The sequence below is a fragment of the Vidua chalybeata genome, chromosome 6 (genome assembly GCF_026979565.1).
Source record: "Vidua chalybeata isolate OUT-0048 chromosome 6, bVidCha1 merged haplotype, whole genome shotgun sequence".
Taxonomy (NCBI): Eukaryota; Metazoa; Chordata; class Aves; order Passeriformes; family Viduidae; genus Vidua; species Vidua chalybeata.
The window spans coordinates 55,754,887-55,775,086 of NC_071535.1; the positions used below are offsets into that span (position 1 = coordinate 55,754,887).

The 20,200-nt window shown below is 58.8% G+C and overlaps 4 protein-coding genes and 1 long non-coding RNA gene across 9 annotated transcripts; 4 read left to right on the plus strand and 1 right to left on the minus strand.

The window, feature by feature from the left end:
- The first annotated feature begins 278 nt into the window (after positions 1–278).
- LOC128789606 (membrane-spanning 4-domains subfamily A member 12-like) lies at positions 279–2,932 on the plus strand. The gene is given in 8 exon segments (XM_053945758.1): positions 279–583; positions 585–690; positions 889–1,008; positions 1,334–1,390; positions 1,510–1,641; positions 1,976–2,089; positions 2,155–2,238; positions 2,498–2,932. Coding segments are annotated over 8 exon segments (741 nt in total). The 5' UTR covers positions 279–476; the 3' UTR covers positions 2,519–2,932.
- Positions 2,933–5,149: 2,217 nt separating this feature from the next.
- Positions 5,150–6,666, minus strand: LOC128790110 (uncharacterized). Its single transcript, XR_008431628.1, has 2 exons — positions 6,595–6,666; positions 5,150–5,400 (listed from the first exon to the last, which is right to left on the minus strand). It is a non-coding gene; the product is annotated as an uncharacterized LOC128790110 (long non-coding RNA).
- Positions 5,319–11,510, plus strand: CCDC86 (coiled-coil domain containing 86). Of its 5 annotated transcripts, none has more exons than XM_053946582.1 (7): positions 7,794–7,883; positions 8,097–8,707; positions 8,824–8,943; positions 9,090–9,690; positions 10,004–10,133; positions 10,464–10,538; positions 11,140–11,510. In XM_053946582.1, exons 2-7 carry the CDS (start codon positions 8,683–8,685, stop codon positions 11,257–11,259), a joined length of 1,071 nt encoding a protein of 356 aa, XP_053802557.1. In that variant the 5' UTR covers positions 7,794–7,883; positions 8,097–8,682; the 3' UTR covers positions 11,260–11,510. The 5 variants fall into 5 exon arrangements, with proteins under 5 accessions (XP_053802556.1, XP_053802555.1, XP_053802559.1 ...); XM_053946583.1 differs by having other exon boundaries at positions 7,842–7,883; positions 8,100–8,707; XM_053946584.1 differs by lacking the exons at positions 10,004–10,133; positions 10,464–10,538; positions 11,140–11,510 and adding an exon at positions 7,182–7,563 and having other exon boundaries at positions 7,764–7,883; positions 8,100–8,156; positions 8,552–8,707; positions 9,090–9,213.
- Positions 11,511–11,614: 104 nt separating this feature from the next.
- Positions 11,615–14,794, plus strand: LOC128789561 (acyl-coenzyme A amino acid N-acyltransferase 2-like). The gene is given in 7 exon segments (XM_053945682.1): positions 11,615–11,721; positions 11,723–11,915; positions 11,918–11,947; positions 11,994–12,181; positions 12,789–13,258; positions 13,735–13,937; positions 14,140–14,794. Coding segments are annotated over 7 exon segments (1,749 nt in total). The 5' UTR covers positions 11,615–11,644; the 3' UTR covers positions 14,728–14,794.
- Positions 14,795–15,609: 815 nt separating this feature from the next.
- On the plus strand, positions 15,610–20,151 carry ZP1 (zona pellucida glycoprotein 1). Its single transcript, XM_053945555.1, has 12 exons — positions 15,610–16,083; positions 16,276–16,397; positions 16,469–17,912; positions 18,012–18,155; positions 18,244–18,428; positions 18,620–18,717; positions 18,883–19,010; positions 19,080–19,269; positions 19,346–19,496; positions 19,710–19,794; positions 19,874–19,995; positions 20,085–20,151. The coding sequence occupies exons 1-11, from the start codon at positions 15,924–15,926 to the stop codon at positions 19,990–19,992; spliced, it is 2,826 nt and encodes a 941-aa protein (XP_053801530.1). The 5' UTR covers positions 15,610–15,923; the 3' UTR covers positions 19,993–19,995; positions 20,085–20,151.
- Positions 20,152–20,200: the final 49 nt, after the last annotated feature.

Consider the following 20,200-nt stretch of genomic DNA (forward strand, 5'->3'; position numbering starts at 1 on the left):
CGCTGCGGCGTGGTTTTGTGTTTGTTTTTTTCTTTTTCTTTTTTTTTTTTTTTTTTTTTGTTTTTTGTTTTTTTTTTTTTTTTTTGGTTTTTTTTTTTCTGTTGTTTTTTTTTCTCTTTCTCTCTTTTTAATTTTTTTTTCTTTCTGCGCTCCTGTAAACACGGCGTGGAGCTGGAAGGAGCGGGAATGAGGAGGGGGGACATGCACCTTGGGGGGTGGGGGGAGGGCTGGCACCCCGATTTCCTTAACTCCCTTGCGTGTGGGTTTGGGATGAGCAGCTCTTCCCGGCGGGGGGAACACGGGGTCCTGGAGCCCTGCCCGGAGAGGGGGGGGGACAACACTGGGAATTGCCCCACAGAGCCAGGGGACCCCACGGAGCATCTTCCCAGCCCCACTTCCCGCCCCTCCCCGGCTTTTGGGGGGCTGTCCCCACCATCCCCCCGTGTCCCCCGTGGGCTGGGCGGTGCCCCGGGGGGATGCCGCAGCCGCTGACGTCACGGCGCTCAGCCAATGGGCGCGGGCCGTGGCGGGGTGGGGCGGGGGCGGCCCCGGTGGGGACCGGGGCTGCTCCGGGGGGTCCCGGTGCCCCCCGCTCTCCTCATGCAGGGCATGGGGAGCCTCCGGCTGGGAAGCCGCGCCGTCATGTACACGGCGGAGACCCTCCCCAAGGGCAAGAACCGCGTCATGGGGGTGAGTTTGGGGGGTTCGGGGGGAGAAGCGCTTGGAAAATCCCCCCTCAGCCCATTCCTGGGGGGTTCCTGCTGATCCCTCAGGGGGTGCTGCGTCCCCGGAGAGGCGCTGGGATTAAGGCATCCCCCATCCCCAGGGTGGCTCTGTGGGCGGGGGGGGGTTGAGTTGACCCCGTTCCCACCCATCCCGCTCTTCCAGACCATCCAGATTATGACGGGATTCCTGCACATCGGCTTCGGGATCGTCCTGACCACGCTCACCAATGTCTACACCTCCGTCTTCGTCATCGGAGAGATCCCCTTTCTGGGCGGCGTGTCGGTGCGTGCTGGGGGGCTGGGAAGGGATTCCCACCGGGAAAGACCGCCTAGGGGAGTGGGTTGCCCACCAGGAAGGGAATCTCACCAGGGAACAATGCCCACAGGGAAGGGAATCCTACTGGGGGGGATGCCAGCAGGTGGGACATCCATTGGAAGGGATGCCCTCCAGGAATGATGCACCTGCGGCTCCCAAGACTTCGGCAGCTGGAAAACAAGGGCAGGAGAGGTCACTGTGTCCCCTGTGCCCCATTAGTGCCACCTCTGGGCAGGTTTGGGGTGCTTGGGGTGCCCTCAGTGCCAGCTGAGCCCTGTTTCTCCTGCTGCAGTTCATCATCTCCGGGTGCCTCTCCATCGGCGCCGAGAAGAGCCCCACGGAATGTGCGGTGAGTTTTCCCGGGAGCACACTGGGAATGATCCCACGGGGTAGGTGGGGTGTCCCTCTGGTGTTTTGGGGGGGTCTGCCACCCCCCCCCCCACCCAAAGCCCCCTGGGGTGCCCACAGGTGAAGGGCAGCCAGACCATGAACGTCATCAGTGCCATCTTCGCGCTGCTGGGAATCGTAGCCTTCATCGTGGACCTCAACCTCAACGGGCTCTACCGCTCCAGCTTCAACTACTACAGCTATCTCGTCCTGGTAAAATCCCACGTGGTGGAATTCCTGCCCTTGGGAACCCCCCCAGGAACTTTTCTCCAGCCCTCAAGGGGTGGCCCTTTCCCAAATCCCTGTTGGGGTGGCGGTTTCTCCTCTGCCGGCGTGACCTATTTTCGGCTGGTACCTCGGGAGATGAGTCACCCCCTGGAAGCGTGCATGAGCCATAAAAACAGTGGCATGGAGGGCTTGGAGTGAGACCTTGGAGCCAGGGATGCAGAGGGAGAGGAAGGGGGAGCCATAGAATGCTGCTCTGTGTGGGGTTCATCCTCATGGGTGCTGCTGGGGGGGTACTGATGGGGTTTTCCCCCTCCTGGAGCTCGCAGGGAATGGGATTTCCATCGTGCTGCTCATCTTCACCATCCTGGAATTCTGCATCGCCGTGGCCACCGCCAATTTCTGGTGCCGGGCCACCCGCCTCAGCTCCAACGAGGTAAGGTGAGGGGGTGGCAGAGATGGATCCCAAAAACTGCATCCCATAATCCTGGTGTTTCCCAGGCCATGCTGATCGTCCCCAGTGCCACCCGTGTGGATCTGGCCGTGCCACCGGCGGAGCTGCCTCAGCCTCCCAGCTACAGCGAGGTGATCCAAGGAATAGCCTGGCTAGGAGTGGAATCAGCATTGGGATGGCTCTTGGGATGACAGTCCCCATCCTGCTGCCATCACTCTCCCCTCCCTGGGAAAACATCCCACCCCAATCCCCAGGGAGCATCCCGGAGCATCCATCCCTCTGCTCTGGGAATGGGGAGGAGATCCCAAACCCCCATGGATGGTGGGTGCTGAGGATGGGGTCCCCCCAGATCCTGCCCCCTTTCTAAAACACCTCCCTGTCTCTTTGTAGCTGGCTGCTCCTGAAGTCTGACATCGAGGATGTTGGAATGGGATCCTGCCTCCATCGCTCCTAAATCCCAGAGCTACGGCATCCTCCTCCCACTGTGCTGCCGGCTGGGATGTGCTGGTCCCCCCTCAAAAGCCAGGGACACCCCCAAATTCCCTGCCCCTCTGCCCCTGGGCCTGATCTGAGGGGCTCCACTTGCTGGCTGTTGTGGGAAGGGGCTTCTCCAAGGGGGAAATCTTGGGCAATTCCTGCCTGTAAATCCCTGGTGGGATGCTGGGGTTCGCTCATGTTGGGGTTCAGGAATTCCTGGTGGTTTGGAGTGACCCCAATGTGTGCCAGGAGCCGGGCGGGTCACCGGAGCATCTACCTCGGCTCATCCCCTGTTGGCTTCATTTTCTCTTGGGAATAAATGCTCTCTCCGGGCTTGTGTCTCTTGAATTTGGGAATTTTCAGTGTGGGAGCTACAATTTCCCCTCACAGAGCTCCTGCCCCTCAGGAAAGAGGCTCATCCCACCTGATTTAGGGATACTTGCTCTCTCTCCCCCGAGGGAATTCTGCCCCCCTGAACTCCTGGTACCTGCTTGCTTTCCCTGATGGGAATTCTGCTCCCCTAAACCCCTGGCACCAGCTCCCAAGGGAGTTTTGCTCCTCTAAACTCCTAATGCCTGCTCTCCTGAGGGAATTCTGTCCTTCAAAACCCCTCTCCTGAGGGAATTCTGTCCCCATAAACCCCTTAGTACCTACTCACCTGAGGGAGTTCTGCCCCTCTAATCCCCTCTCCTGCTGGAACTGCACCCTCTAAACCAGGGTACCTGGTCTCCCGAGGGAATTGTGCTCCCCAAACCCCCTCCACCCCCCCCTTCCAGCACGGTTCCGCTATATTTAGCTCGGCCGGAGCAGCCGGACAGCCGGCGGCGATGCCGGTGACGCCAGCACATCCCGGTTCTTCTGCCACCGGAGAAGCTGCCCCGGGGCTGGAGCTGCTCTTGGAGGTGACACGGGGACACTGGTGTCATGTGCTCCACAATCCTGGGTGGCGGGAATGGAGCTGAGGGGTGCTCCCAAACCTTATCCATGCAGTAATTCCTAAAAAATTCTTTGTTTTCAGGGAAGGAAAAGGGCTCTGGGATCATTTTGAACAGGGTCAGGTTTGTCAGTTCCTGACAAGCTCATTTATGGCTCCACCCTTTATTATCCTGCATCTGTGGGAATGCTGGTGGATTTAATGAGGTGGTGATGAGCATCCAGTGGCATCAAATTATTTAAGGATTATCCCAAGTTCATGGAAATGGAAAGGTGGGATGAAGGTGAGGAAAGAGACCCCAGTGCCAGTTTCCCAAGAGGTGGGAACATCCTGGTGAGTTTCCAGTGCTCTGGGGGAGAATTATCTCAATTTTTGGGGACAGGCTTCATCCTAAATTTCCCCTCCAGTGCCAGAGTGGGATCAGTGACCTCCTCCTTGAACATTCCCTTAGGTTTTGGGGTGACTTAAGTGTTTTCCTTCTCCTTTCCACACTCCCTGACAATGCTCCTGCTGCTCAGCCAAAGCCTCATGGATTATTCACTCCCTGTCAGTTATTTCTGTTCTCGGCTCTGAAAAAATAATGAGCCCGATCAGTAGGAAAAGCCCCAGGGATTTGGGGAGCAGGATGAACAGGCTGCCTCTGCTCATCCCATGGCCACAACCCATTACAGGTCCGGCTCCTCACCTGCGGCTCCGGAGCATCCCGACCTCTCCCGGCTCCACAGGGACCACCACGAAGACATCCTGCCTCCCATCCGAGCTCTCTGTTTTCCCAGTGTGGCGGTTTCCTGGGAGGGAGGCTTCCTCCTCTTCCACTGGCACCAGGGTCTGTTTTCCTGGAGTATCCCAGAGTGGAGACTTCCAGGAGTTGGGAATAGGTGAGGTGACAAGGACCACAGAGTTTTGTGTCCCTCCTGGTGATGATCCCTATGGAAAACCAAAACCCTAGGAGGAGCTGGAAAGGATGGAACTGTGGGATGAACTGGGGTGTCCTAATGTCTCTTCCCCATGGGAAGAGACTGACCCTGCAGACTCTTCCAGCACCTAAAGGTGCCCCAAGAAAGCTGGAGAAGGACTTCAGAAAAGAGCCTGGAGTGCCAGTTCAAGGGGGAATGGCTTCCCACTGCCAGGGGGTGGGTTTAGATGGGATACTGGGAAGACATTTTTCCCTGTGAGGGTGGTGAGGTGCTGGAATGGATTTCCCAGGGAAGTTGTGGCTGCCCCATCCCTGGAAGTGTTTAAGGTCCCATTCCAGGATTGCCAGTGGAAGTCGATGCCAGTGAAGCCTTGGAGAAGTTTTCTGGAACTTTTCTGCAGCCTCAGGAGTCTTCCTGGGAATGAGCAGATCAAAGGCTGGAATGTCACGTGCAGGGGTTGATGGACACATCTGGGACAGGGTTTGGGAGCAATGTCACTGTGTCCCAAATGCCAGGTATGGATCACCCCAGCAGCCAGTGATGCCCCTCCCTACCCGCTCCTGCCTGCTCCCTGTTCCAGATTCCCTAATCCAGGATGGACACTTGGATGTTTAAAGCCAAAAAACCTGAAACCTCTCCCAGAAAACATGACTTTCCTTCTGGAATCCATATGGAAAAAGCCCTGTGGGAACAGAAACACCTGGAAGCAAAGCAAAATGTTGACTTTTGGTATTTTTATAGGGATATAAAGTTTGTCCCAGGAAGCAGCAAGTTTCTTTGGAGAGCTTTTCTCTATCGTAATCTATTTTCTTTGGAAAAACACTCATGGATTTTGGGGTTGGAAAAAGAATTTTGGTTCCAGCAGGCTCATAAATTTTGTCCTCTGCTGGTGGGAGGGAATTTGGGAGGGTCTCATTGATCCCCCCCTGAGCATCCAGTCAGGTTTCCCCCATCCAAAACTTGTCCTAGAAAATAGGAAAATGAAGATTAAAATCCAAGGAATGTGTTGTATATATCTACAAAGCCAAAAATTCCTGCAAAGAAAAGGTTGGAAAGCTCCACCACCCGGCCCTGCAGCTTCCCGGCATCTGCTTCAAAGTTTCACCTCCTCTGGAATCCGCTTCCAAAACAAATCCTGACATCCTACCTTGGGCTCCTGCCATCCCCAGCTGGACCTGGGTTTATTTAGGAAGGGGGAAAGTGCTTTTTTCACTCGCTCAGAAAGTGGGGTTTTGGGGGCTTGGGGCAGTCACGGCTGTTCTTGCCTGCAAGGCTGGAACTTCAGGAATGCTGTAGGAATCTGGAAAGGCGGATTTGGGAGGAAATCCACCGTGTAGGGTGGTTTTGGCTGGGAATGTGAGCCATGGATAATGGTGGAGGATACCCTGGCTGCCTAAAGGCTAAAGAGGGGATCCCAGAATTTCCATGGAGGCTCAAGTGTTCCTTTCTGGGGCTGGAACGAGATCCCTGGGATTGTTACGATTGGAGTGTTGAGAGGGATGAGGCACCAGCAGGAATTAAAGGCTCTGAGGCATCAGGAATGTGATGAAGAGGCTGAATCTCATCCATGTCCATGTTTTTCCTGGAAAGCCGTGCTGCCAGATGCAGCCCTTTACAAGGCCAAGTGCATGCTTTCATCAGGGATGCGGGATGGAGGAAGGTCATGGGTGGGATGGAGGAATGCCATTGGAGCTGGGGTGGAGACGTGAGTTGCTGCTCTTTGCTCTCCAGGTCTGTTCTTCCAGATCTTTTTTGGGATATGATTTGGGCTGGTTTAGAGGGGGTGTCCCGTTCCCTGGTGTGTGGGAGCATGGGAAGGGCACAGAATCCTGAAATGGTTTGGGACAGAAGAAGCCTTAAGGATCACCCAGTTCCACCCCCCCTGCCATCGGCAGGGACACCTCCCACTAGCCCAGGTTGTTCCAAGCCAGCTCCAGGGCTGGAAGCCACTCCTGAGCTCTGGAAGTGCGGCGCTTCCAAACGCGGCCTCTCGGCTCCCTCTAGAGCCAGAGAGAAGGAAAAAACTTCCAGAAGTTGCTCCACCTGCTCCTAAAATCGTCAGCTGGAGGGTCCCGTCCTTTCCCAGGCAGAGAGCGAGGTGTTGGGGTGATGCCAGAATCCTGGACCTAAAAATTCCCATTCCACCAAGAAATTCCTACCTTGTACACATCAGACATCCAGGAAACCTGGGGAGGTCCTTCAGGTCGGCATGGGGTATCCCAATGCTCCTGGAGAAAAGGACATGGCTGTTTTCTGGGAGGAAGGAGGGATGGAGGCAGGAAGGGGCCTCTGAATCCCCCAGGATCCCCTCGCCATGTGTGGTGGCTCCATTCCCAGCCTGAGCTCCCATTTCCCATCATAAATAACAGCATCTCCTTTCCCTCTGGCTCCCGACGGAGATGGCCAGGGATCCCTGAATCCCTTCTGTGTGTCCTCACTGAGGACAAATCCACAGGGAGGGAGAATTCCCAGAAATGGCAATAAAGGAGCTTCCTTGATAACAGGGCTTATAAAGTTTCCTGTCTCAGTGTGGGATTTTCCTGGCAAGTGAGCAGGGTTAGGTTATGAACACCTCGTTAGGTACCAAGCTAATTACAAGAGTGTTTCCCAAGCAAAGCATCCACAATTTGGGATGGAAAGGGGGTCTTGGAGCATCCCAAGGGAAAAGCATCCAACCCTTCCCAAGGCCACAGAGCCCAGGGAGGGCTTCCCTGTCCCTCCCTCCCTCTTCCTATGCAGGATTTTGGGAGCCTCCGTTGGCAAAGCCGCCTTGTTGAGCAAGAGGGCCCTGACGAGAATTCCATGAGCGAGCTTCCCGCAGGGAGCAAAGGGCAGCGGGAGTGTGTCCCTGCCAGGCCAGCACCTCCCGGGGATTTCGGACAGCAAAGAGACCGTGGTGAGGAGGAAGAGGAGGAGGAAGGCATCTGGGAATTCCTTCAGCTTCTTGGGCTCGTTCCCAGGCCATGGCAGCCACCACGGTGACCGACGCCGGCAGCGTGAGGATCATCACGGAGGTGATCCCGGCCACGGATCCCCGGGCGGCCCAGCTGGCCTCAGGCTCCCAGGCACCTGCCAGGACCTCGTTCCAAACACAAAGCTTCCGGAGGGCTCATCCCAAGGTGTTGGGGGTGAGACATGGCCTTGCAGGGGCTCAGCAGGGATTGGGGATCCGCAGGGATTGTCCTGCTGGATGTTCTCCCTGGCTGGGTGGAGAGGATGTTGGGACAGGTGTCTCTCCCAGTCCATTCCCAGCACTGTGATGTGGGATTGGGGTGGGATGGGTCACACAGTAATGGAATTGGGATCCCTTTTCCTCATCCTTCCCCAGACCATCCACATCTTCACTGGAATTGTCCACATCTGCTTTGGGATCATCTTGACACTGTCGGAGCACAGGAACCCTTCCCTCCCTGTGGCCAGCGGGATCCTCTTCTGGCTGGGGATCCTGGTAAGTTGGGATGAGGACGTGGCAATCTTAGGGAATCCTGGTGGACTGGGGACAATATCCCAGGGTCACCACGTCTCCACTGACCACTCCCCCCCCCCCCCATTCTGGGGTGTTTGTGCATTCCTGAACCCCAGTTCCCAGCTGGAGAGACACCAGGAAGGGTGCCAGGGAAGGGTGCCTTGCTGCTGACACCAATTCCTGCTGTTTTCCAAGTAGCTCCTGGTCTCGGGCTCGTTGCTGGTGGAAAGTGAAAGGAGAGACAGCCCTGTGCTGGTAAGATCCGGGCTGGGAGGGACAAGATGTCCCCCCATTCCTTATGTCCCTTCCAGCAGCTGCCAGGACCCTTCCACAGCCTGGATTCATCCCACGGGATCCACAGGCCAGTCTCCCCCTCGAGAAGTGCCCAGCTCTCCCACATGGAGCACAGGATGGGGGTCAGGGTCACTGTGGGATGAGGGGGATGAAAGGTCCAGGAGACCCTCACGGCTTTGGAATCACTGTGGGATGAGGGGAATGAAAGGTCCAGGAGACCCTAATGGCTTTGGAATCACTGTGGGATGAGTGGGACAAAACTGGGTGGCTTCTCCAGGAGATCTCTGATCCCAGCTGAATAATCCACGTGGGAAGCAGCCCTTCCCGGGGTCCGTGTCACCGGGTGCTTCCCGCAGGTCAAGACCTGCTGTGTGGTCAATGTGGGCGTTGTCCTGGGCACGCTGGTGGCCACCGGGATCCATGGCACGGCCATCACCCGGATCATGCCCGGCTGCGAGAAGCCCGAGCCCTTCCAGACCCGCCCGGAATGGTGCCTCAACATGGAGAGCAAGGTACGGACACCCGGGATTGCACGGGGGAATCCCAGTCTCTGGGTGGGTTGTTCAAGCATCCAGGTCCCGTTCGGGTGGTGGATCCCGGGATATTCCCGTTCTCCTCCTCCTTGCAGATGCTGAGCAACGCGCTGGATTCCACCTTGGTGCTCCTCGGCCTCCTGGAATTCTGCGTGGCCGTGGCGGTTCTGGCGTTCGGATACGACACGGTCCGGCAGCACACATACACGCAGCTGGTGAGGGAGGCGGGACCCACGGGAATCCCTGGAAATCCCTGGAATGCTCATCCACCCCGTCCTTCTTCCGAAGAGCCGCCCCAATCCGGGCGTTCCCGTGTCCCTCGCAGAGATTTCCCTGGATTTCCCTGTTTTTGCTTTCCCAGGCGCTGTAGCCACGGCCAAGCCCCGCACGTGGTGCCGCATCCCGAGGGGGGGTCCCCGCTACTGGAGCCCCCTGGGATGCCCTCAGCGTGTTCGGCCCCCAATAAAGGCCTCTCCCCCAGCCCAGCCCGCGCGTGTCTCCGGGGGTTACTCGGGGTACGGGGGGCCTCGCCCCGGGTGTGTTTGGGGGAGTTCGGGGGGTCCCGGTACCGGCGGCCACGGCGGTGGGCGGTGCTGCCCGGCACAAAGATGGCCGCCTTACCCGGCACAAAGATGGCGGTCCCCGCCGTGCGCGGAGGGCGTTGCCCAATACAAAAATGGCGGCCAGGGAGGCGCTCTGGCTTCGCGCTCCCGCGGGGATCTACGATGTGACGTCATCGCTCTGCGACGCCGCGGGGCCGCGTGGATCATGGAGGGGGAGGACGGGGGGACCCCGGGATCGGGACCGGGAGCGACCCCCGAGGGGCCCGGCGGGGCCGCCTCGGCTCCGGCCGCGGCTCGGCGGCGGCGGAAAGGCGGCAAGAAGCGGCAGGAGGCGGTGGTAGCCATCCCGCGGGGCAAGCCCAAGTCGGGACGCGTGTGGAAGGATCCCGGGAAGAAGAGGTGGGAAGAGAGGCGGGGACCTGGGGGGCTCTGGGCTCCAGAAGGGCTGTTTGAGGAGTCATGAGGTCTGGGGGAGTTTTGAGGGGGACAGGATTGTTTGGGGGCCACTCGGGGGCTATGTGAGGGTGTTCCGGAGTTTTAGGAAGGATCCAGAGATGACAGGGATTACTTGGAGGGGATGCCGGGGAGCTGAGGATGCCGTGGGATGCTCCGAGGTTGGCGGAGTTTCACGGAATTCTGGAGAGGAGCGGGAGTGGCCCCGGCTGCATGCCGGGGTTTTTGAGGATCCAACACCTCCCGTGTGCCCACGCAGGTTCTCCCACATGATCCAGGACAAGGCGCTCCGCAGCTCCTGGGCACGGAAGATGAAGGAGAGGCAGGAGAGGAAGCTGGTCCGGGATCTGGCACGGCAGCTGGAGGAAGCCAAGCAGAGGGAGAAAGAGGTAACGGGGCTCGGGAGCTGGAGCGTTCCCGTCTATGCCCAAGCACAGTCCCATGGCTCTGCCCTCTTCCCGGGCCTCAGAGCTGTGGCAGAGCCCGGGAAAAGGGCAGCTGGGATGGAGAATTCCCTGTCCTGGTGCCAAATCCTGTCACTGACGGTCACATGCTCCAAGTCACTGACTCGGAATAAACTCCCTGGGTCAATTGCAGCCTCGCCCGGGGTGGAAAAGCTGCTGGAATGACAGATTTCACACTTGGCTGGGCATTGGCTGGTTTGGGCTTAATCCCAGGGGAAGTGATCCGCAGGGAATGTTGTGGTGCTGCTCCCACAGGAAAAGAAGCGGCGGCGGGAGGAAAACCTGAAGCGGCGCCTGGAAAACGAGCGGAAAGCCGAGATTGTCCAAGTGGTGAGTCCCCTGGGCTGGCTGGGAACAGCCCTGGGAGCACCCCACAGCCTCCAGCCCCCATGGATCAGCCTCCACTTTGCTCCAGTTCCTCTCCCTGTCTCCGTCTTTGGAGGATCCTGGGAGGACTGGGAGATTCCCAGTAAAGCCAGGCACACTGGAAGCGTGTCCCCCGTGTTCTCCCAAGCTTGGGAACACCAGAACTGAAGGATAATGGGGTGGTGGAGCGAGGAAAATGCTGCATTGGTGGGGATCCATGTGGGGAAATCATGGCTTTTCCATTGGGAAGAGACCTGGGAGCTTGGGGTGGGTGTGGTGAAGACCTCACTTGTGGGTGAGGATGGGGTGAGTTTTGGGATAAATCCCCTCCTAGATCCTGAATCCTTGGTGGTTGGAGCCATCCATGCCCATCCTGCCTCATTCCCACACTCTGCTCCATTCCTGGAAATGCTCCAGGACAGGGCTTGGAGCAAGCTGCACTAGTGGAAAGTGTCCCTGCCCATGGCCAGGGGGGGACCTGGATCTTCCCTAATGTCCCTTCCAACCCAAACCATTCCAGGACCCGTTGATTCCATGAGATCTCCTCTCTTTTCCCATTTCCCAGATCCGGAACCCCCTGAAGCTCAAGAGGGCCAAGAAGAAGCAGCTGAGGCGGGTGGAAAAGCGGGATACACTGGCCCTGCTCCAGAAGACGCCCGTGAGACGCAGCACGGCCACGGAATGAGGCAGGATTTGGGATACTGCCACCAGGATCCTGCTCCTTCCCAGGGCTTTTTCCTCAGCTTGCCAGGCAGGAATGGCTGGCAGGTGTTGGACAAGCAACAGGACAGAGCTGAGGGGGTGCATTCCACAGGCACCAGCTGCTGGATCTCCAGTCCCTGTGGAATCAGGATGTGGCCGGTGCCAGAGGCTGGAACAGAACTTTGCTTTCCCAAATTTGCCTTTTCCTTATAAAAATGAATAGGAACTGAGAAAGATTTGCCTCCGGTGGCTCTGGGAACTGGTGGCTCCAGCTGGGGCCTTCCCTAAGGCATTCCTGGGATTGGAGTGTGCCTTGGCTCCTCATTCCTTGCAGTTCCCTTTCTCCAAAGAGGGAATTCCCATTGGGAATGAGCCCTGGAACCTGTCAGCAAGGAAGGGGGCATGGTGTCACACACCCTCCTGTGGGGGGCAACGCTGGGAATTCAGTGGGGGCTGGAAGTTGGAAATCCACGTGGATTTCTTAACATTCCTAGTTTTTCTTGGTCTCTGCACACCCCTTCCTGCATTCCTGGGGAGGGATGTGGCTGTGAGCTGGGATGGAGGGGATGGGGGAACAAAGGGGTGCACTGGGTGGAAAATGGGACTGCAGGAATCCGTGTGAAACCCTGGGATGGGAATGTAGGGCCCTGGAGCTTCATCCTGCAGTGACAGTTTTGGGGGGGGAATTGGAATGGGGTGTGTCCCATCCGTGTCCAGGATGGGGGGGGTGGGTGCTACAGGGAAAGTGGGGACTGGCAGGAATTTCAGGGTGCGGCCGGTGCCAGGCAGGCACGGGGTCACAGGGCAGGAGGGCTCTGCCCTCGACATTCCCGGGTTAATGATTTCCAAGGAATCCTCGAGCCTCTCCCTCTGCAGAGCCCACGGCCCAGGCTTTGCCCAGCGGGGTAAGAGGGGGAAGCTCTGGCCCTTAGGGGCCGATTTCCTGGTGGGACGGATGTGGGAGAACCGCGTGTCTCCTCCCAGGGCTGGACTGGGGCCAACATCCCTGTTCCCAGCCTGCCGTGCTGCACGGAGGGGAGCGGGGTGCACACCACACGGGACTGGGGGGCTCGGAGCCTCTGGATCCCCACCCTGCTCGGGCTCCAGAGTGGGGAGGAGGATAAGGAGGGGGGGAGGGTGGGTGCTGGGAATGCCGGGGCTGGGAGACACATGGAAAAGGGGTGTCCCGGCTGCCAGGTGAGTTTTGGAGCGGAGGTTTGGGGTCAGAGGGTGGGAGGTGGTGAGGAAGGGAGGGGATGGGGACAGGGAAGCAGAGGACTGGGATCATGGAAGGAGGGGACCAGGGTAGGAGGGGACAAGGGACCATGAGGGGTTGGGGACACGGGAAAGAGGGATAGGGACAGGGAAGGAGGGATGCCAGCAAAACTATCTGGACCACAAACTCCATCCTGGGGGTCTCCTGTGAGGATCCCTGGGGACAGGACCCTGCCACCAGCCCCCTTCTGGGCATGGCAATCCCTGTGGGACACTCGGGGCAATTCCCATTCCCAGGTGCACCATGGTGGAGGTGACAGTGACACCGCAGTCCTCGCTGGCCGACCGAGCAGTGCAGATCCGGGTGCGGGGACTGTCCCCATCCCAACTTGTCACCCTGCGGGCATGGCTGAAGGACGAGCAGGGCGAGTGCTTCCAATCCCGCGCCTTTTTCCGCGCTGACGAAGCCGGAGAGGTGGATCCCGGGCTCCATGCCGCCCTGGGGGGCAGCTACTCTGGGGTCTGGCCCATGGGGCTCTTCTGGTTCCTGCAGCCTGACACCCTTTTCCGACGGCTGGTCAAGCGGGATGTGGCCGGCAGCCCCTTCCGTGTCCGGCTGGAAGTGTTCGACGGGCTCAGCATGGGCACGGATCCCCGGGAGCAGCCGCTGGGATCCTGCGAGGCCGAGCGCTGGTATGTGGGCCCCGGAGTGCAGCGGGTGCCCATCCGTGAGGGAAGGGTCCGTGGCGCCCTGTTCCTGCCTCCTGGTGAGCACCGGGGAGCGGGGAATTCCGGGATATCAAACCTTGGGACTTGCAGGATGCTTGTTCTTGGGAGCTCTTTGGTGCCCAACCTTGGGACCCCTGGGATACCCAGCCAGTATTCCCTTGGGATATTGAACCTTGGGAGCCTCGGATACTGATACTGAACCTTGGGATCCTGGGGATGCCAAACATCGGGACCCCTGGGAAACAACACTGGGACTCCTGGGATGCTAAACCATAATATTCCTGGGTTGTCCAGCCCTGGAAGCCCTGGGATAACAAACCTCAGGGTCCCTGGGATACCCAAAGCTGGGATTCTTTGGTTGTCCAGCCTTGGGATCCTTGAGATATCAAACCAGCCTCAGGACCCCCAGGATACTGGACCTTGTGCCCCCTGGGATGCCCAACCATGGAACCTCCAGGGTGCAGGACAGCACCGGTGGCTCCCCATCCCTGACATTCTCCCTGTCTTCCCACAGGTCCGGGCCCCTTCCCTGGGGTCATTGACCTGTTTGGGGGTGCGGGGGGGCTGATCGAGTTCCGGGCAGGGCTCTTGGCCAGCCGGGGCTTTGCTGTGCTGGCCCTCGCCTTCTTTGCCTACGACGACCTGCCCCGAGTCCTGGCCCAGCTGGACCTGGAATATTTCGAGGAAGCAGCAGAGCTGCTCCTCCGGCATCCCAAGGTGAGTCCTGGAGTGTCATCCTGGTGAGCAGGATGTCCAGGTGACCAGGGGTAATGTTCCAGGGTTGTCCCGAGTGCCAGAAATGTCCCAGGGACTGGGGGATCTCCCATGAGGATGCCCTTGTCCCGGCACCCAGGGATGTCCCAGTAAATGTATTATCCCTGTGTATTATCCCAGCTGGCTCCATTTCCTCTTGCTTCAGGTCCGAGGCCCCGGCCTGGGTGTGGTGGGCGTCTCCAAAGGTGCAGAGGTGGCCTTGGCCATGGCCACCTTCCTGCCACAGGTGGTGGCCACGGTGTGGATCAATGGCACGAGCTTCCTGTATGGAAACCCGCTGCTCTATAAGGAGCTCCGCATCCCTGCCATTCCCTACTACACCGAGCGCGTCCTGTTCACCGAGGTGGGAGCCATGGACAACTCAGCCATTTTCGCCGACCCCCGGGATCCCGCCTACCGCGCCTCGGCCATCCCGGTGGAGAAGATCCGGGGAAAGGTACTGTTTGTGGTGGGAGAGGCCGACCGGAGCTTCAACAGCAAGCTCTTTGCCGAGCTGGCCCTGGCGCGGATGCCGCCGGAGAGTGGCCGGATCCTGTCCTATCCCGGCGCCGGGCACCTGATCGAGCCCCCCGGATCCCCCCTGTGCAGCAACTCCAGCATCCGGGGCACTCCCAAGCCGGTGGCATGGGGGGGAGAGCCCCAGCCCCATGCCCGGGCCCAGGAGCATTCCTGGCAGGAGATCCTGCAGTTCTTGGAGCTCCATCTGGGGTCGGTTGCCGCCATGAAGCTGTGAGGGGTGGGGAAAAGGGCTTGGGATCACCGGGATTGTCACTGCGGGGAATAAAGTGTCACTGGTGGCTCCTGCCTGTGCTCCTGGGAGATGATGCGTGGGACAAAGGTTGGACACAGATTTAGGAGATATTTGGGAGATACATCAGATATATATTGGATACACTTGTGATATACATCGGATATATAGAAGATATATATTGGACATGTGGGATAGATCTATTGGATATATATCAGATATATATTGGACATATATATAGGATATATATTGGATACATATGGAACATATATAGGATACAGAACAGACAGCTCAGACATATATTGGACATATATAGCACATATATAAACATATATATATATATATATGTATCTAGGACATATATGGGGCACATATAGAACATATATTGGCCAATATCAGCCCAGCTGTGGCTCTGGGGACACACTGCAGCTGCCGTCACTTCCAGAGGAGGTTTGAAGGAATCACATCCAGCCCCTGGCTCCTCACGCTCTCCCACCAGGATCCCTGTGCTCCTGGGAGCTGGCGTGACCCCATTCCCACACCCAGGGCATGGGACAGGGAGTGGCCGTGACCGTCACTCCAGGAAGGGTGGGGAGAGGTGTTGCGGTTTAATCCGCAGTAAAGATAAATCCCAGAAGGGAAACTTTAGGGAAAGGTAGGCAGAAGGAATGAGCATGGAGGACTTTGGATCTGTCTGAGGGACAGGGCACAACCAGGGTGCAGCAGGGATTTGGGGTAACTGGCTGATTCCCTGTCCCTCAGACGTCACTGGGCCATGCCACTGAGTCCCCTGGTCCCGTGGCTATTCCAGGAGTGGTGTGTCCAGAGGTCACCACTGTCCCCACTAGCTCTGGGAAGGTGGGCACACACCAGCCTTCTCCTTTCCCCCTGGATAACTTGATCCAGCTGGGCATCCCGCCTGGCACCAGTTCCATTCCCTGTTCACTGGGACAGCCTCCAAGTGTGGGATAAGCTTGGTTTGTCCCTGGTCACTGTGACACAGCCACAGGAGGTGACCACAGGGCTGGGGCACTGAGGTCACCAGCAGCACGGGAGCGAGGAGCCCTGGGCAGGGCTCATCCCACGGGGTCAGCTGATCCTGATCCCCCCCACCCCCGCATCCCAGCCATCCAGATATAAATCCACACCGCAGAGCCCCGTGCTCCGTCTGTGTCACTGCCATGGGACAGAGCTGCTCCTTTCTTCTGCTCCTCTTCCTCCTGTCCCCGTGGCCCAGAGCCACCGTGGCACTCCTGCAGTACCGCCATGACTGCGGAGAGTTGGGAATGCAGCTCCTGGTCTTCCCGCCCCACGGCCGTACTGTCCGCTTCAAGGTTCTGGGTGAGTGAGGGGACTCCCTGGATTCCCCTGGGGTGCTGGATTTCTTTGGGATTCCCCTCAATCCCAAAGTGTTCCATGGTGATGGTATCCCAATGGGATGAGCCCAAGGGCTTGGATGAGCTGTTGCTGCTGCCTGGGGGGTTTCCATGCACATGGATGTGTCACTCGCCTGTGTCCATGATGTCCCCCCAGACGAGTTTGGCTCCCGCTTTGACGTGGCCAACTGCTCCATCTGCCTCCACTGGCTGAATTCCAGGGAGGATGGCTCCGTCATCTTCTCCTCTGGCTACAAGGGCTGCCATGTCCTGTTCAAGGTGATGCTCCTGTCCCCTCTGCGGTGCCCTCCAGCAGGATGGGGGTGACTGTCCCTTGTGTCCCCCCGCAGGAGAACCACTACGTCCTGCGGGTGCAGCTGGAGGAGCTGCTGTCCAGCGGGATCCCGGTCACCTCCTACGAGATCAACATGACCTGCCCCAAGCCAGGTGGCTCTGAGATGCTCCCAGATGGAAACCGGGAGACGAGCCGGGACAGCGGAGTCCTGATCTCCCACACTGGCCTGCACCAGGTCTCTGAGTCCTCCCTTACCCTTACGGGATCCCACTATACATCCCAAGATCACTTGGAGCAGGTCCACACCGTGGGACACTACCAGCCCAGCTCAGTGCTTCCTGGGATCCAGCACCATTCCAGTCCAGCCCACTCGGGGCTTCTGTCCCAGCCTGCTGGGGCTCATCCTGACACCCAAATTCAGGGAAGCTTCTTCCGCCCAGCAGTGCAGCCCCCCCAGCCTGGGGGGCAGAGCCAGCCAGGGATCCTTCGTCCAGTGCTTGTATCTCAAAACCATCCCAGTTTGGCGCATCACGGGGGCCAGACCCAGCCAGGGCACCTGCGTCCAGGGTCTGTATCCCTAAACCAGCCTGGGATGGTGCATCACGGGGGTCAAAACCAGCCAGGGATTCGCCCAGGGTCTGTATCCCTAAACCAGCCTGGGATGGTGCATCACGGGGGTCAAAACCAACCAGGGATTCGCCCAGGGTCTGTATCCCTAAACCAGCCTGGGATGGTGCATCACGGGGGTCAAAACCAACCAGGGATTCGCCCAGGGTCTGTATCCCTAAACCAGCCTGGGATGGTGCATCACGGGGGCCAAAACCAACCAGGGATTCGCCCAGGGTCTGTATCCCTAAACCAGCCTGGGGCTCAAAACCAACCGGGGCAACTCCGCCCAGGGTTTGTATACCAAAACCAGCCTGGGGGCCAAAACCAACCAGGGATTCGCCCAGGGTCTGTATCCCAAAATCAGCCTGGGATGGTGCATCACGGGGCCCAAAACCAACCAGGGATTCGCCCAGGGTCTGTATCCCAAAACCAGCCTGGGGCTCAAAACCAACCGGGGCAACTCCGCCCAGGGTTTGTATACCAAAACCATCCTGGGGGACAAAACCAGCCAGGGATTCGCCCAGGGTCTGTATCCCACAACCAGCCTGGCTTGACCTCCACCGGTGCCCAGACTCCAGCAGGATTCCTGCGTCCGGGAGCTCAGCCCCTAAACCAGCCAGGAATATCTCGTCCCAGTCATCACTCCAACTCCCAAACTGGGCTCCCAGGCCACACTGGGCTGCTCCATCCCGGCCATCCCAACCCAGCTTTGGTGCACCCAGGACTCTCATCCTGGCCAGGTTTCATCAGCCCTGGACTCCAGGCTGAGCCGCAGCCAGGCCTGGGACGCCCTGGGCTGCAGCCCCAGCCTGGATTGCTGCATCCTGGAATTCACTCCCAGCCCAGCCTGCTGCAGTCCACAGCGCTCTTCTACCCCTCGCCAGGGGCAGGTAAGGCAGGAATATGGGATGCTGGGACAAAGGGAAATGGTCTCAAGGTGCTTTTCCAACCCACATTCTGTGCTATGTCCCCTCTCTGCTTCCCCCCAGGAACGCAGCTGACACGGGAGCAGTGCCAGGTGCCGGTGGGGCGGATGCCGTGCGTGGCTCCACAGGGACGGGATGCATGCCTGCAGGCGGGATGCTGCTACGACGACATGGACCGGACCACACCCTGTTATTATGGAAATACTGGTAGGACACTCGGAGGCACGTCCCAAAATCCCTCCCTGGCGCCCGGAGAGCGTGTTCAAGGTGATGGAGCCTCTCCGTGGTATCGCAGCCACCGTGCAGTGCCTGCTGGAGGGACACTTTGTCCTGGTGGTCCCACGGGGAATGGTGGCCCTGCCGTACAACCTGGACAGCGTGCGGCTGGCCAGCAGCCAGGCGGGATGTGAGCCCCGCCACGTGTCTGAGGCCTTCGTCATGTTCCGCTTCCCGGTCACCCACTGCGGCACCACCGTCCAGGTAGGGCAGGAAAACACCGGAGAACCCCCAGGTGGGCACGGTGGGGTCACTTCAGGATAGAAGTGCCCCCAGGATGCTCCCAGTCCCTCCAAAATGTCAGGATAAAGAACTCACCCACATGCTGCCTCCTGCCCCAAATCCTGATCCGTGCATCCCCCAGGATGTTTCCCATTCCCGTGTTCCCTACACAGGTGATTGAGGACATGCTGATCTATGAGAACCAGCTGCTCTCCACCATCGATGTCCAGGGATCCCCCCGTGGCTCCATCACTCGGGACAGCGTCTACATGTAAGGGAAGAGGGTGGAAAAATCGAGGCAGCGAGCCTGGATTCCCCCTTGGATCAAAGCAACCCTCACTCCTGCCACGTCTCTGGTGGTGTCCCCACAACTTGGGCTGAGGGGGCTGATGGAAGATTTGGGAGTCTCCCATCTTTCTCTCCCTCCTTTCCCCAGTCTCCGAGCTCGGTGCATCTATAACTCCAGCGATCTCCTTCCCTTGGGCGTGGAGGTGGCCGTGCCCCCCACAGCCGCCCCCCTGGCCATGCCGGGTCCGCTGGGGCTCCAGCTGCGGATTGCCACCGGTGAGTGGTCCCTATCCCGCTCCCTATCCTGCTCCCCATCCCACTCAAACCCTCTCAACATTCCCACAGACGAATCCTACAGCTCCTACCACGCTGTGGGTGACTTCCCCCTGGTGAGGGTGCTCCGGGACCCCATTTACGTGGAAGTCCGTCTGCTGCAGAAGACGGATCCCAATTTGGTGCTGGTGCTGCACCACTGCTGGGCCTCCCCTGGCTCCCACGCCACATCCCAGCCCCAGTGGCCCATCCTGGTGGAGGGGTGAGTGGAAAAGGATGGGAAGATGGAAGTGAGGGGACGTCACTGTGCTGACACAGCGTCCTTGTTTCCCGCCCAGGTGTCCCTTCCAAGGGGACAATTACAGGACACGGCTGATTCCAATGGGTCCGGCCTCTCCGGAGCTGCCCTTCCCGAGCCACTACCAGCGCTTTGTCATCTCCACCTTCGCCTTCGTGGAGCCCCCTGGAATGGCTGTGCTGGAGGGGGAGGTGAAGCGGATCTCCCTGAATCCACGTGTTGGGAATGCCTCAGTGTCGGGAATCTCTCATCCCAAAATCCCCAACCCCACCTCAGCACTGACCTTGCTTCTAGCTGCCCACAGTCTCTTCCTGTTGGGAAGCTCACACTGCTTTTGGGAGGTTCCTCAAGGGGAACCCTTTTTGGGGATCCCCAGGTGACACTGGCATTCCTGTGGCTCCCAGGTGTACATCTCCTGCAGCGCCTCCGTGTGCCACCTGGCCCAGCCGGAGCCCTGCCGGCCCTCCTGCCAGCTGGGAGTGCCCTCACGTGAGTCTGGGGGCCTCCAGGGATTTGGGAGACCTCTACGTGTCCCCCTCTTCCCAAGCCAACCTGCTGCTCCCCACAGGAGCGCGGAGGTCTCCGGGGGACAGGAGGACAGGTGACAGCATGGGGACAGTCACATCCCAGGGATGCCTTGTCTTTCCTGAGGTTCCCAAGAGAGGGGGAACTCAGCAGAGAGGCTGAAGGGTGAGTGCCTTCTGCTCCCTAAAAACCCCTTCATCCCAAACACCCCTTCATCCTCCTAAATGATCTCCTCCCCCTCTTCCTCCTCACAGCTCCAGCCTCTACCTGGATCCTGTTGGATGTGTCTGGGAAAGCTGGAAAAATAAAACCAGTGCAAAGCACAGCTCTAAGAGTGTTTTGTCCTTGGGAGGGGAGGAAAGAGGGTCTC